General features: G+C 43.9%; 1 protein-coding gene across 4 annotated transcripts in view; it reads left to right on the top strand.

The window, feature by feature from the left end:
* Positions 1-14,559, top strand: part of CUNH7orf31 (chromosome unknown C7orf31 homolog) — a 50,367-nt gene that overhangs the window by 10,245 nt on the left and 25,563 nt on the right. For 2 of the 4 annotated variants that reach the window (XM_019534855.1, XM_019534851.1), the window contains exons 3-4: positions 6,609-6,785; positions 9,334-9,405. In XM_019534855.1, the coding sequence (XP_019390400.1) occupies positions 6,609-6,785; positions 9,334-9,405 (249 nt within the window). Of the gene's footprint in view, positions 1-6,608; positions 6,786-9,333; positions 9,406-14,559 lie in introns of those variants that run through there. The other 2 variants (XM_019534864.1, XM_019534871.1) reach the window with 2 other exon arrangements.

Genomic DNA, 14,559 nt, shown 5'->3' with positions numbered 1-14,559 from the left:
TCTGCCTCATCCACTCACTGGCAGGATAGAAGAGAAAACCACCTGTGCGCCCATCTCCTTCAGCACGCACCCCAGAGCCATCACAGTGTAGTGAGCCCCTTTGTCCACCTGATGTCACTTCAGTTTTCAGGTATTTGTATGTAGTGGCTATTTTTGGACACCGTGTGTAGCAGCTCAGCCTGACATGAGTCCATCTTCTGCTCACCTGCATGAACATCCCACGGGTAGCCAGGAGCAGTTTTATTTCCTGGTAAAAAGCAAATTGCAGCTGCCCACTCCCTAGGCAGCAAGCAGCCCAAGGAAGTGGCCACTACCTGCATGGATATCCCCGCCTGCATAGCATAGCCCTGCCCAGGATGCATGCCTGGGCCATACTGCCCTGCCTTTGGCTTCCCAGGGCAGGCCCTGATTGCCAGTGGCACCATCAGCCCGTATTCTACCCCTGATTAATGCCAGGAATATAAAACCAACTGGCCACAATATGCATGCAGCCAGGATCAGTTTCATTTCCTGATTAAAAAGAAAATTGCAGAGGAGAGCTATGCTCTTCAAAGAAACTTTTTGCAACTGGTGCGTGTTATACTGGAGCCAGTGAGCAGTGTGTTGTGAATGGCTTGGCACCTCTGGTGAAGGAGTTCTGGGGCATTGCAGTGAAGAAAAGAACCTTGGCCAAATTTAGTGACCCAGACACTGCTCCCAGTGGTCCCTGCCCAGCTGACCATCTGGGACACTACCTGCCCCTTCCCTGGCATTGGGCCAGGCACAAGCCTCAGGACTGGCTTGTCTCTGAAGCCTCAGTCAGTAGGACGAACCATTAAAAGTGTCTGCCCTGGTAAAACTAAAGCTTAGGTGGGGGTGAGGAGGCTTGCACACTAGAAAAATTATGGTGCCTGTATGCTAGAACCTGGAATTGGACAACTCCATCCTGCTTTAAATGGCACATGAACTGTGCTCAGCAGCCCACTTAAAGCAGCAAAGGATTTTCAGCTGTAGTCACAGCCAAATAGTCAGTCCCTTATTTGAGCCATTATACTTAGCACAGCCTGATTTTCCCCCTGATGCCATTTCTTCTCTCACTAGTTTAACATAAAACAGGCAAGCGGCTTTCTGTGAGACCTCTTGAGTCTTAAGCATACTTGCTTTATGAATAGTGGGTCAGTTCTGTCAATATTTATTCTCTCACCGGCTATGAAAGAAACTGAGAGCAGGAACCAGTGTCTTGACACATGGGTCGCTGGTGGGTAGCCCACTGTTGTGCCATGCCCCAAAAGGGCACCCCTCGTGGGCCTAGACATCAGTACATGGCTTGTTGATTAGCTACACTTTGCAGATGTTTTTGGTGCCAAAGCTTGCAAAACACCATCTAGAACACACATGGCCATAAGATACAAACTTACCAGCAGGTCTGGTGTCTGAAGTTTGTACACCAAAAAGAGGGTTGGGAGTGGGGCACCATTCGCCTCAATATACCTTGGATTAAGCAGGGGTGGATTATGGGACGACGGTGCCCCTGGCAATCAAGGCATCCCTTGAGGATCCAGGGGCAGCACAGGCCACGTGGGAAGCCTGGGTAGGGCCATGCTGGCCAGGTGGGGGTGTCCTTGCAAGTGGTGGCTGCTTCTTGGGGCTCCTGCAGTCCCAGGAGCAGGTGGCCACGGTTTTATTTTTTAGTGGGAAATTAAACTGCTCCCAGCCACATGTGCAAAGCAGCCAGGCAGTTTTATATTCCTTCGGTAAGATGAGGTGGATTATAGGGCAATGGTGCCCCTAGTAATCTTGGGACCTCATGGGGTGCCCAGGGGTAGTACGGGCTCGGTGGGCAGCTTGGGCAGGGCCCTGCTGGGGGGGTGGGAGTGTCTGTGCAGGCACTGGCCACTTCCTGGGACACCAGCATAGCCTGGGAGTGAGGGGCTCAGATAGGCAGGACTCCTGGGGCATCCTGGCAGAAATGGCAAGGGGCCCAATCCTTTTTTTGGGTGGAGCCTGACTGCCAACACCCGCAGCTGGGCAATGAGCTGCTGGTGGGCCAGGCAGCCCCTGAGCTGGAAGAGGCGGGGGAGCATGTCCTTACTCGGCATAGCAGCAGTTTAAAAATAGGTATTAAAAAGTAATGAAATTAGTGAAATGACACTTAATTAAATTTATTAATGAAATCGCAACAGTTTTGATGAACTTTACATGTTGGCAATCCCCAGTCTATAGCAGGGATTAGAGGTTTACTGGTGCCTCCTGCTGTAATTCAGTACCAGAGTGATCAATGGGGTGGATTGGTACGCAGCTTCCGTGCAGTAGTTTACTGTGAATAGCACATTTTAGATTTATTTGGTTTAAGAGCTGTCACTTGTACACAGTGACGGAATAAATTAAAACACACTGTGTCAAGTCCGGGGGTATAAAATAAACCATTTAGTTTAGTGAGGACTAAACTGACGTCACATGTACAAGTTCCCTCAGAGTCCCCTGAAAAGATAGAATCATGGAAGTTAGAAATGGAAGCTACCTTTTAGACTAAGATTATCCAGCTAGTAGCCCAAGGGCCACAAGGATTTAAGTTGTGGCCCTGGACACTCATTCAGCCACTACTCCCCCTCATTGCTCCTGCTGCAACAGCATCTGAAGTCTCTGGGCTTTCTCTCCGCTGCCAGCTGCCATTTATGGCTTTTGCCACAGAGGGTGGGTCAGTGTGGCACGGTATAATGGGGGCAATCAGGACCATTCGGGGGGGAAGAGGGGAGAGCACACCTGCATAGGGCAGTGGGAAGGGAGTACTCATGAAGACGTGTTGCAGCAGGAGAACAAGGGAATTGTGCCCATATGGTCCAGTAGCAGGGGAAAGGGGAGAGTGGTGGTGCAGTAATTGGGGGTGCCTGTTCAGGTATATGGAGCATTGGAGTGAAGCGTCTATGCAGCAAGCAGCCCAGTGGCCCACAACTCACCTGATGTGGTCTGTACAGTATGTGGCCCCCACTGGTGTGGCTCCCAGAGCTTTAGAAGTTGGACAGCCCTGTGATAGGCTATTCAGTACGTTTCCTTGCCAGTACAAGATTGTTCCCTACAGTAAATTTTTTAACAGCTTGTCCAGTCTGGTTTTTAATTTGATATTTTCTGTGCGAAGACAGTGTTTTGTTCGTGTCCTTGAAAATTATAATCCTACTGGATTGATATTGACCATAACTATCTCTTTGTGAGGACGACCATAAACGTTAGAGGCTTAACAAAGCCTTGTTTGGTCAGAATGGGTGATTACCTTTGTGTGCAATGTTGGTCTTTTCTGTCTCAGGCAAAGGGGTTGTTCTGCAATTTCGTAACCTGCAGATAGAAGTCAATATGAATGATTTATTAGTATTTCCTCTGGGTTCAGTTTAATGAATACTGACAAGCTTACAGAATGATTTGATGTCTGGCTGCTAACCTTCAGGGGGGGAAAAAAGCCATAAATTGAACTTTTTAAAAAATTAGATGCTAAAAGTTTATATAGTTATTTTAATATGGCGGAGGAGGAAGATATGCTTCATCACTCATCACCCCCCACAGGATTATTCTAGTTTGTCCTGCTAGATAAACAAATTGCCTCCTCATATCAAGATACAGTGTCATGAAGAAATGGCATAGTATTGTAGCTTGATGATGCCATCTCCCAAGCTTGGGGTCAGCACCCTGAGGTCTCTCCTAATTGAACAAGAGGATTCTTCCAGAGATTTTCATATCACTTGGAAAAAAAACAAACAAACTATAAATAACCTGTGACTCTGATCACAATTATTATAGCTGTTTTACAGATAGATAAATGGAGATACATCAAGATGAAGTGAAAAGCCCAAATTCAAATAATAATGAGCCTGTTCTGGCTCTTTTTCACACTAAAGTCCTGCAAAGTTATTCCTGATCTGTTATGTTAGCATAAGGTAACATCTGCTCTACAAGTGGAGGGTGTGCAGTGTTCTGAGTGTGAGTTTGGACATCAAACTGTTCTGCATGCTTGTGGTGTCAGCGTTCCTTAAAATGAACCAAAAGGAAATGCTAATCAATGATTCATGTTGACTTCTGCTGGTGAGATTATACAAGCAAAACTGGCCTTCAGTCCCCATAAGCAAAATAAGTCAAATCATGTAAGTCACCCTTACTGTAAAGAAGGTCTTCCTTGCATCCAACCTAAAGTCATCCTCTAACAGTTATGGCCACTGCTCCTTGTCTTCCCCTGGGTTGCCCCAGTGAACGGTTTTTCTCCAAGCTCCCAATATTCACCCCTTGCATATATGTAGACAGCCACCAAGTCCCCCCTCACTCTTCTCTTCCTCAGGTTGAACAGTCCCAGATCCAGATTAGTCTACCAGTCCCAGATTAGTCTTTCTTCATAAAGGTTGTCCTCCAGGCCCCTAATCATTCTTGTGGCCCTTCTCTGGACCTTTTCAAGATTCTCCACATCTTTTTTGAAGTATGACACCCAGAACTGGACACAGTACTCCAGCTGGGGTCTCACCAGTGCTGAGTAGAAAGGAAGTATCAATTCCTTAGTCCTGCTTGCAACACATCAGCTAATGCACCCCAGTATGCTATTAGCTCTGACTACAGCATCGCATTGGCTGCTCATGTTCATCCTGTGATCAGCCATAACCCTGAGGTCCTTTTCAGACATTGTGCTGGCCAGGACATCTCCTAATCTGTATTCATGTCACTGGTTACTTCTCCCCAGGTGAAGCATTTATCCTTATTGAATCTCCCACCTTTCCAACTAGTTCTGGTCATCTTGGATCTACATCCTATCCCCTAGCATGACCACTTTCCCCCATAACTTAGTATTGTCTGTAAACTTAGACAGCATGCTTTCCACATCCTCATCTAAATCGTTAATTAAGATGTTGAACAGCACAAGGCCAAGAATTAAACCCTGCAGGCCACCTCCCACCAGGATGATACAGACCCATCTACTAACACTCTCTGGGTTTGATCTCTTAGCCAGCTCCCAACCCACCTGACCATGGACTCTGCCAACCCACAATCCCCCAGGGTTTTTTTTATAAAAGAGTCTTTGGCAGGTAGATGCTAGGACTTGTACAAACCTGGTATTTTTGCTTCTAGTGAATTGATAGTTCTATGATGTATGTGGTATAACAATCCATGCACCGGTCCACTTAATGCAGTTGTTAGAGGAATTCAATTTAAAATTTGGAATGTGTGTTAAAGCAGCACAGATTAACCCAGTGGAGCAGCCAGAATGGTATATACCAATGCTCTCAAACTACTAGTTCTGAAGTGAACATTAAATTATGTTGTTTCTCTTCCTGGTGACTTTAGAGGTTAGGTTCGTGTGCCTAGGAACTGTCTTATATAAGATGCATGATACATGGAAGGGTAGGGGTGTGGAAGGAAGAATAAAAATGCCTAAACAGGTTAGCTTATAGATCTCTCTATGCTTCTAAGAGATGGAGACCATACAGCCATGAGACGCTTGCTTGGTCTCCCTGTCTGGGTGCTCCGTGCTCAGCCCAGAGTCTCCAGTGCTCAATTAACTGAGACCATGGGCTGCAAGAAGTGTGCTCCCCCTTCCCTCCATGGTCTCTCTGCAATTATGCACACAGAGAGTTGTTAGCCTGGAGCCAGGGGAAGTGGGGGGCACATATGGGGACCCCATTAGAGATTTGGAGGGTGGGAAGCGGTTGAGAGCTATGTATCCTGGGATGCTGGAGGAATCAAAGGCATTTTGTTTTCCCACACCATTCATACAATATATACCCTGGAATCTAGGCAAAACAAATCAAAGATAAACCTTGGCTGGCATGGCATAACTTTGAAAAGTTTAGAGGGAATGTTTGGCAGCTTAGCACCCTTTAATGACTGCTCTTGTTTTAATAACCTTTATGTTGGTTTTAAGGTAACCTGTGCCAAGACCCTAAGGTGCCACCCTGTCCTACCTTCTGTCTGTGATCAATCTACTTATGCCAGCAAAAGTTTGCACTATAAACCTGACTGAAGTTGAGGGAAAAATCAGACCTTTTGCATCAAAGACAGGTCTCGGGGACAGAATAGCCCTGGATCCTCAGATAAAATCCCCGGATCCTCCCTTTCCAGCTAGACCTTACTGCCTCTGTCTTAACATAAACTAAATGAGAATACAGCAGCATAACCTATGGTTTTTGAGTTTGGGAGCAATCTTGAGGCTTCTCCTTCCAGGGCCAGTACTTACCAGTCTTGCTCACTGCCTCAGTTTTAAAAGTAATTTTTATTGGTGTGCTCAATGAAGAGAAGAGAAAACCATAAATTGGGGAAACCAAGTCATGGTCCAATTTTGTATATCAACTAGAGGACAACATATTCATCTCTGCTTTAATAACAGAGAACATGCAAGTGCAGTTAAACAAGTAGCATATTTTGATCTATATTCAATTTCTTTTTTCTTCCAGTTGATTAAAGCATGCTTGATTTGATTCTGCTGCTGTTGAAATCAATGAACAAACTCCCATTGATTTGTTTATGATCAGTCAAAATGGAGTAACCTACCACCAATAAAATAAAATAAAAATTTCCATTCTAAGATACCTGTGAAGATATTCAAGTCACTGTAATTGTTGCTGTGATTTAAGAATGGGTTATGGATTTTTATGTTTCAGGTATGAGAAGTTCAAGAATGAATTTCAGTGGTGCAGGCTTCCCTGGGGAGCAGAAAGAGAACATGGAGAAATTGTACCAGTTTCATTGCCAGAAGATCACAGGCTAAAGAATGAGCCTTCTTGTATGTTTACGAAAGGACATCAACAGTATGGGTATGGTGGGGATCTTTGGCCAAGGTCAGTTGGTGACATGCATTAAATGTTGGAATTTTAAAACATTGTTTTACCCAATATTGGCTAATAGAATACAGCATGTTTGGACAATTGGAGATCAAACCAGGATGAACTTGAATAAAATAAATCTCATGCCGGTGCTGGACAGGGTTCGATATATTCTTTGTAAATTTTTTCAGACCCATATATTTTAGAACATCTGTATTGATGTTTTTTGTAAATATTTTTGACATGATGTGGAGTTAAAGTGAATGGTTCAAGTACTGCAGTTCAAAACTCTGTGGTTATAACCAGTTGCTGTTAGAATATGTTTAATATTGTTCTATTTTTATAACATCTCAATAGAAAATGTATGAAGAAAAGCAGATTTTTTTCAGCACTTACTTATTGCTGACTCTTAAACATTCTGAGTGGATCGCTCTCATCCAATTTACATAAACTGGAATATAAGGAAATTTTAAGTCATCGGAATAGGGATTGGCAGAGTTGGAATTATGTGAAAAAAACTAAAGTAATACTAATCTTTCATCATCAGATGCCAGTATGTATTAAAAATACTGGAAAGGCCCCTGTACAGAAGTGCACTATATATTTACAACTGTTTATCAGCTTGGTGCCGCGCAGTACAGTCTTCAGTTAAAGATGCTCAGTTGTGCATTGACCTAAAAGTGATTGTAGATGCAGGGGGCAGCAATATTTTTGCCTTGCAAGTATCGTATTAATGCAGATGCACCGGACTAAAGTCTATCTGGATTCCAAATACAATGCTTTATTGGTACTTACCCATATCTTACCAGTTATCTAAAGTCGCATTATTGTAACTATAATCTTTTAGAAGTAAATACAGCAAAAATGGAAAGCCTCCAGGTCAGCATGTTTTTACAGTTAACCTGAAGGGATCATTCACATCACAGATGTATTTAGTATATGGTGTCCTCAGTGAGAGCCACATTTGAGGCCCTTGTGCCTCTGAACAATAACTGGAACTTGGAGTTTTCAGAGATGACTTGTAGGATGTCACATGGGATGACAGTGCAAATATCTACATTCCATAAAGTTTTCACTGTGTGGTAGTTCATTGGATGGCATTGAACCTCTAGCACTGTGGGGCTGACCTGCAGGGCTCCCCCATGGGTCTGGGAAATTTTGGGGCAGAGGAGTGGTAGCAATGTTAATTGCTTCCAGAGACATGGCAATTGACACTGCCACTGCTTCCCCACTGCCAGATTTTTCTGACCTGTGAGGATCTCTACAGTCCAGATGATGCAGCTCCATGCTTCCTCAGTCCATTTACTCCATGGCTGGATCTGATGCGTGGGGTCAGGTCAGTGCATGGAGTCATACTGTAGCCAGGTCCAGCGTGCAGGTTCACTCCAGATCGCACCCATGGACTGACCCCTACAGTCTGCCTGGATGCTAGATCTGGCTTGAAAACCAATCCCGCATGGGGGATCCAGCTCGTGGGTCCAGAGAGGTTTAGCACCCTTGGCTTTGTCTAAGGAGACCATGTATCTTGGCCTCCCTCAGGGATTAAAGGTGTCACCAGAGGGATATAAGGAAGCAGGCACGGTATCAGCACTGGCTCAAAAATGAAAAGAGGTGAGACAGTTAACTAGCTTTTAGACAGTGTATGCAAACAGTTGGCTAAATGCCATTGTCAGACTACTACAGAACCTTCACATGCCCTGAAAGCTACCTTGAGCCAGTAGAATATACAAACATGTGCCTTATCACCCTGACCCAAGATCTTTCTCTCTCTTCTACCAGTCCATGTCGCCACTATTACCATGCAGTTATAGCTGCACCTTGCTGATACTGAAAAATTCTCTAACTAATGTCTGATGAGCATAGCCTCTTCAGGCAGAGGTCGGGAATTGTGAGACTGTTCCTCATTCCAGAGATAAAGTTACCAGTTAAAACAAGTTATTCCACCTCTGTTTTCTTCGGTTTTGTGGTCCCTTTCTCTCTCCCTTTCCCTGCCTTCCCCTGTCTTAGCTGCTGATAACCAAGCAACATATATCTCTTCCATGATGGAAGAGATGGATAAGATGCTGTTTTCACACTCAAAGGCAAGTCTTCTGTTCAGTGATAAGAACCACTGAAGAAAATAGCATCCTTCAACCCAATAAGGGTCTGATCCTCCCTGCCTCCTGATATCAGAAGGAAGCTGAGGGGGTTCAGTATTGTAGGAAATATTCACCCACTAATAGGATCATGTTACAAGTGCTTCATCCTGAATCTATTGAAGTCATTTCTAGAGTTTCCTTTGACTTTTAGTGGTATGAATCAGAGATTCTGAGCATGCATAGTTCCTACTGATTTTAATGTGAGATATTCTGCAATTCAGAAAACATTTTGATATTTATTAGATAATTTTGTTCATAAGTATCTGCTTACTGCTTGACAGTAAAATATCTCCATTTCTTGTAACTATTATTTTTTGTGATAAGAGCTACTTTCTCATGCAAAAAATACTCAATATGTATTTCCTAATTGTTTACAACCATCTTGAAATATGCGTGCTTGTGGCTTTCTTTCCCATTTTTTACAGAGGTCTTCCCATTGAGCAGAGTTATGATACAACCCAGTTGAAAAAAAGTGACATCTTCATGAATGATGATCTGTAAGTTCTGATTTATTTTGTGCATATCTTGTGAATAATGACAAGCTGAATAGCTCTTCTGCTTTTAAAGATATTAAGGACAGATGTTAAGGGCAAAATACAATTAGATGCCTTGTATAAAATGCTCTTGGCCAAGTACTAAAGAAGCAAAGAGAATATGAAAGGAAGCTCAAAATATGGCATTAGTGTCCCACTCAGTTTATCATCTCTTGAACCATGGACTTAAGTTGATTTTATAGATTTATCAATGTGTCACAACTTGCGACATTCAAATGTATTCTCTTATCTCTTGGCCGGAGTCCAGATTTAATAAATAGCGTTAAAGTAATTCTCATATCAAGTATGCATCCAATAAATGTTTTCTATTGTATTTTTAGGTAAATGTTGTTTAGTTCATTATTTCTATGTAAGAGTAGCTAGTTGTACTGAACTTGGATAGTATTTAATTAAAAGCTGCAATACACAGCTTTACCACAGGATGGCACCAATAAAGCATTACAACTTGTAGTTCAAAAATAAAGTTTGAGGTTAATGTAACATTAAAGTTTAGGTATCCAAGTTGTAGTTGTATTGGTCTAAAGGAATCAGAACTCACAGTAGAGGCTCTCTCTTTTATTAGACCAACTAGTTTTTGACAAAAAGTCTTTAATTGCAAACTTTTGGGCATAAGCACCTTTCTTTGGGCATAGGAGAAAAGAATGTAAAAGTTCTCCCAGGTAGAAATGAAAGTTCGTATTTCATAGGAAAGTTAAAGATGTAGTAAAATCTCCTGTTTGGCACAGTTCATTTTATGCAGGTTAGGCTCAGAGAAAAGTTGGAATAGTCTGTTGACCTCAAAGCTGCTCGGTGGCAAACAGGATGCAATCATATTTCCTTCTGGTTATGATGTTTCATATTCCACGGAGAAGGAATATGACTACATCCTGTTTGCCACCAAACAGCTTTGAGGTCAACAGACTATTCCAACTTTTCTCTGAGCCTAACCTGCATAAAATGAACTGTGCCAAACAGGAGATTTTACTACACCTTTAACTTTCCTATGAAATATGAACTTTCATTTCTACCTGGGAGAACTTTTACATTCTTTTCTCCTATGGCCAAAGAAAGGTGCTTGTGCCCAAAAGTTTGCAATTAAAGAATTTTTTTTTTTGTCAAAATCTAGTTGGTCTAATAAAAGAGAGAGCCTCTACTGTGAGTTCTGATTACATTGAAGTTTATGAATTTAAGTACTCAAGTCAAGAAATAAACAAAATAACATTTTCATGGTAACTTATCCATGCTGCACATCCTATATATGCCTAGATACATAAATGTTGGAGATGTGTGGATAAAGTTATATTAACTTTTGCTGGTTATTGTTGTAGGCAGAAGGCAGGGTACTTGCCTTTATAGACTTACTAAACAAATCAGAGATGCATAAGATTTTGTAAACAGTAGCTGATGAAGTAAGTTTGTTATCTGTAGGACCATGTGGGGACATTTTGTGACACTAGTCTCAGTTCTAGCACCTCATATGTGGTAACTACCAGTACTGCAAACTATGAGATTCTCCTCCCCATTTTGCATGATTCCACGAAGCCTGGAAAAATAGCAACACCACCATAATTCTGCTGTGTGATTTGCAGACAGGCCACAGAGAAGCTCCTCAAGGAGAAAATGCAGCTCTGCACTCTGTAGCATAGGCGACTGGTAGGAGTGCATGGGGCTGCACGTCCCCCGCTACCCTCCGATGGGGCCAGTGCCCCCCCAATAGCTGACACTGAGGCTGTTGGTAGGGCTGGTGCCCCCCTGACGGGGTCAGTGGCTTCTGCAGGTGCCCCGGCAGATTCAGGAAGCACCCGTCACTCATGCTCTGTAGTTCTGCCTTTGGTGCAATAAGGATTTGACGTTAAGAGGGGAGGGCAAGTTAAAATAGTGCAATGGTCAAAGCCACTATTTAACTTGGCTACATCATTAGCAGGGGTCCAGGTTTTCCGTTCACTATGGAAAAATGCAGTAAAAATCAGGTTTTCTTATTTTAAGGAGAAAAACCCAGATTTTCTCATTTTATGGAGAAAAGCATGGGAAATGGTGGGTTTACCTTTGCAGGCTGGCAAGGGGCTGCGGGAGAGTGGAAGAGCAATCACGTAGGGGGATGCCATGTGCATGCATGTACACACATGCACATGGCAACCAGGCAGCATGAGAACACCTCTCTGCAGGAAAGTCAGGGGTAGAGGTGGGAGGGGAGCAGGGAAGAAGGAAGATGAGGTCCCCATAGTGAGGGAGGGAGTTGGGCAGGGCTGGCTGGGGCTAGGGCTGCTGACTAGCTGGGATACTACATGGGCCTTGAGGCCCAGGTTGGGAATTCATAGCTGCAGGGCCCAGGTGGCCAGTGGGACATAACTGCTGCTTATCTGGGGAGCAGCGCGTGCGGGGGGTGGCTCTCCACTGATGCGTGCGCTCCTGGGGGTTGTGAGGGGCACATGACCCCCAGATTTGTGCATGGAGCAGGGGCGGATGCAGGCTACCTGCATTTTACCTATGTGAAGGCCCCAGGGGGAGGGCAGCAGGGGAGGGAGCCCTGAGCCTGCATCTACCCCCTCATGTGCTCCCCTCAAGCTGTGCTGCCCACACAGGAGGGGGAACCCATGTATCTTGGCCTCCCTTGGGGTTAAAAGGGCTCCACACTCCCATGGGCATGCAGCAGCCGGCATCTCCCATGGGTGGTAGCCAGGGCTTGGGCACTGCTGGGATGGGGGAGGGGGCTGCAGACTGGGTCTCTGGCTCCATGGCCCTGGCAGCTGGGGGCCCCCTCTGGCAGGGCTGGAGTGGGGGGTCAGGGGGCTGTGGGTAGGGAGTGAGGGGCACCAGCAGGCCTTGAGGGGCTGTGGCTTGGGAATGAGGGGAAATGGCATGGACAGGGCACTGGCATATCAGAGCTGTTGAGCGCCACAAAACAGTAGAAGCGGGGGGGGGACAATCACAGCTGGCCCCATGTCCTGGTGAACTAAGGGGGCAAAGGGAGCTCTGATTTTCCATGATAAAAAACCTAAAATCAAATGCCAAAATGTATAGGTATTTAGAATGAATTTTATTATAGTAATTGTGTTACTGGTAGGCTTCCAAATTGCTTTAAAATTGTAAATATATCAATAAAACATTGTATTCAACTGACACCCTTATATTATAGAGTGGTGTTTCATTTTAATCATGGAAAAATGCAGATTTTAGGGGTTTTAAACAGAGAATTTGCATTTTTAAATGAGATAATTAGCATTTTTTAAAACAAAGAAAACCAGGATCCCTGATCATTAAGTTTGATCTCTAATGAAGCTAGAGACACTGGCCTGTACAGTTGTTGTGTATTGTGACTCCAGGTCACAGGGATAAATCTTTTCCCACAAGGTTTGCATGTACCCCTGTCAAACACATTTGCTTGGGACTTATAACTGCGACAAGAATTTGGCCCTTAGCATGCAATGTAAAATGATGCACAGTTTGAAGACTGGCATACTCCAATAATTTATCAATAGACTGAATGTTTTACTGACAGCATGTTGATACACTTTGTCCATTATTTTGAAAATTAAAATGTAACCTATTTTAATATGTATATGATCTTTTAAATATTTCATCTCTCTAATATTCCAAGTAGTTTTTCTGTAAAATTGTATTTACTTATATTCTATCTTTGAAATTTTAAAGTTGTAGAGAAAGCAGTTCACTTAAATTATTTCCTGTTTCAGATTTTATGGGTTCATAGTCAAACATCTTTATGAGCAAAATATAGTAGCCTGCAGTAGTCTAACTGCTCTAACAAATTAAAATGGTGATAACCTTAGGAAATCTTTATTGAAAAAATACTGACTGAACATTGCTCTTGGTATTTTCTTGGGGGTTGTTAATGCTTGATTTATAGATACTATAGCTGGCAATGGCTCCTTTGTGCTATTACGCTGTTGTAGAAAATGAATTACTGCAAATTTGCAGGAACTACATATACCATTATGGAATTACTGTACCTTTGTCAGAGCTCCACACACTGTAGAGCCTTACATCATTTTGCTTGAAAATGAATTGTTTTGCTTCTAGAAGGACTGCCTTTCAAAATGAATTAACTAGGCCTTGTCTTCCTATCCAGTTACAAACATTCAAAGGAAAACAACGTAATTTGCCTTTGATATGCCACCAAAAGCCCATAGTCACCCTATCAATCCAAGGAGCCACCAGGGACACTGTGCAGGGCTGAAGCCACAAATTGAAATACAGGCAACCCCCACTCTTAATTGGTTCCTGAAAAACTGAGCATTAAGCGAAACCGAAAGTATTTGATGACCCAAGATGGTGACCTCAAGCGTTCTAACAAAACTTGCTGAGCCCTAATTGAAATCAGGTATCAATTTCAAATGAGCATTATAGCAAAATAATGCTAAGTGAAACAGTGTTAAGCAGGGATTGCCTGTAGACTTTGTGAGATTATCATTAGGGAAAGTAACGGTCCTTTGCCCACTAGGGCTAAGTACAGGCATTCAAAAAGCCCGAGTCTGAATCGATTTAATCTTTGCAAGTTAGTCTAACCTGCATCAATTGAACTGAGAAACAAGTGAATAGACCTTCACTTTTGATTCTGGAAATGCAGGCACATGCCTGCAGTGGCTCAGGCTAGAAGCTAGGGGTGCTAGAGCAAGCCCTCCCTTCCATTCTGCAGTGGCCCGCAGGCTAGACAGAAGTTGAGCTGGGGGTGGGGTGGGGTGTGGCTAGGCCCCAGTAGGCTGAGTATGACTGGGGAGGGATTTAACTCCCTACCCTGGCCTACAGGGTCTGCCTGGGTTTTCCCCACCCTGGTTGCAACTTAAGCAGCTGAAGCAGGGGAGCTTTGTATTGGTGTGTACAGGATGGTCTGGACAAGGATGCTTTTGCCTCAGGCTAAGGCTGGGCTAGATGTGACCCCTGAAGGTCCCTCCCAACCCCACTCTTAGGATTCTGTGACCTGATCCAGAGAGAGACCCCCTGTGCTGCTCCTCCAGGAACAGAGCGTTTCAGGCCCCCATTCTACCGTAGAAAAGAAGAGTGGGAAAGGCCCAGAGCCTGTTTCCCAGCTAGGACAGTCACCTCCTCACTGGGACACGCATGAGGGGCTGCACAAAGCTGAGGATCACACACACAATCCCT

This window comes from Crocodylus porosus, unplaced genomic scaffold, assembly GCF_001723895.1.
Source record: "Crocodylus porosus isolate Cpor-Errol unplaced genomic scaffold, CroPor_comp1, whole genome shotgun sequence".
NCBI classification, from domain to species: domain Eukaryota; kingdom Metazoa; phylum Chordata; order Crocodylia; family Crocodylidae; genus Crocodylus; species Crocodylus porosus.
Note: the sequence above shows the minus strand (reverse complement) of the source record. Positions and strands in the feature narration are given on the sequence as shown.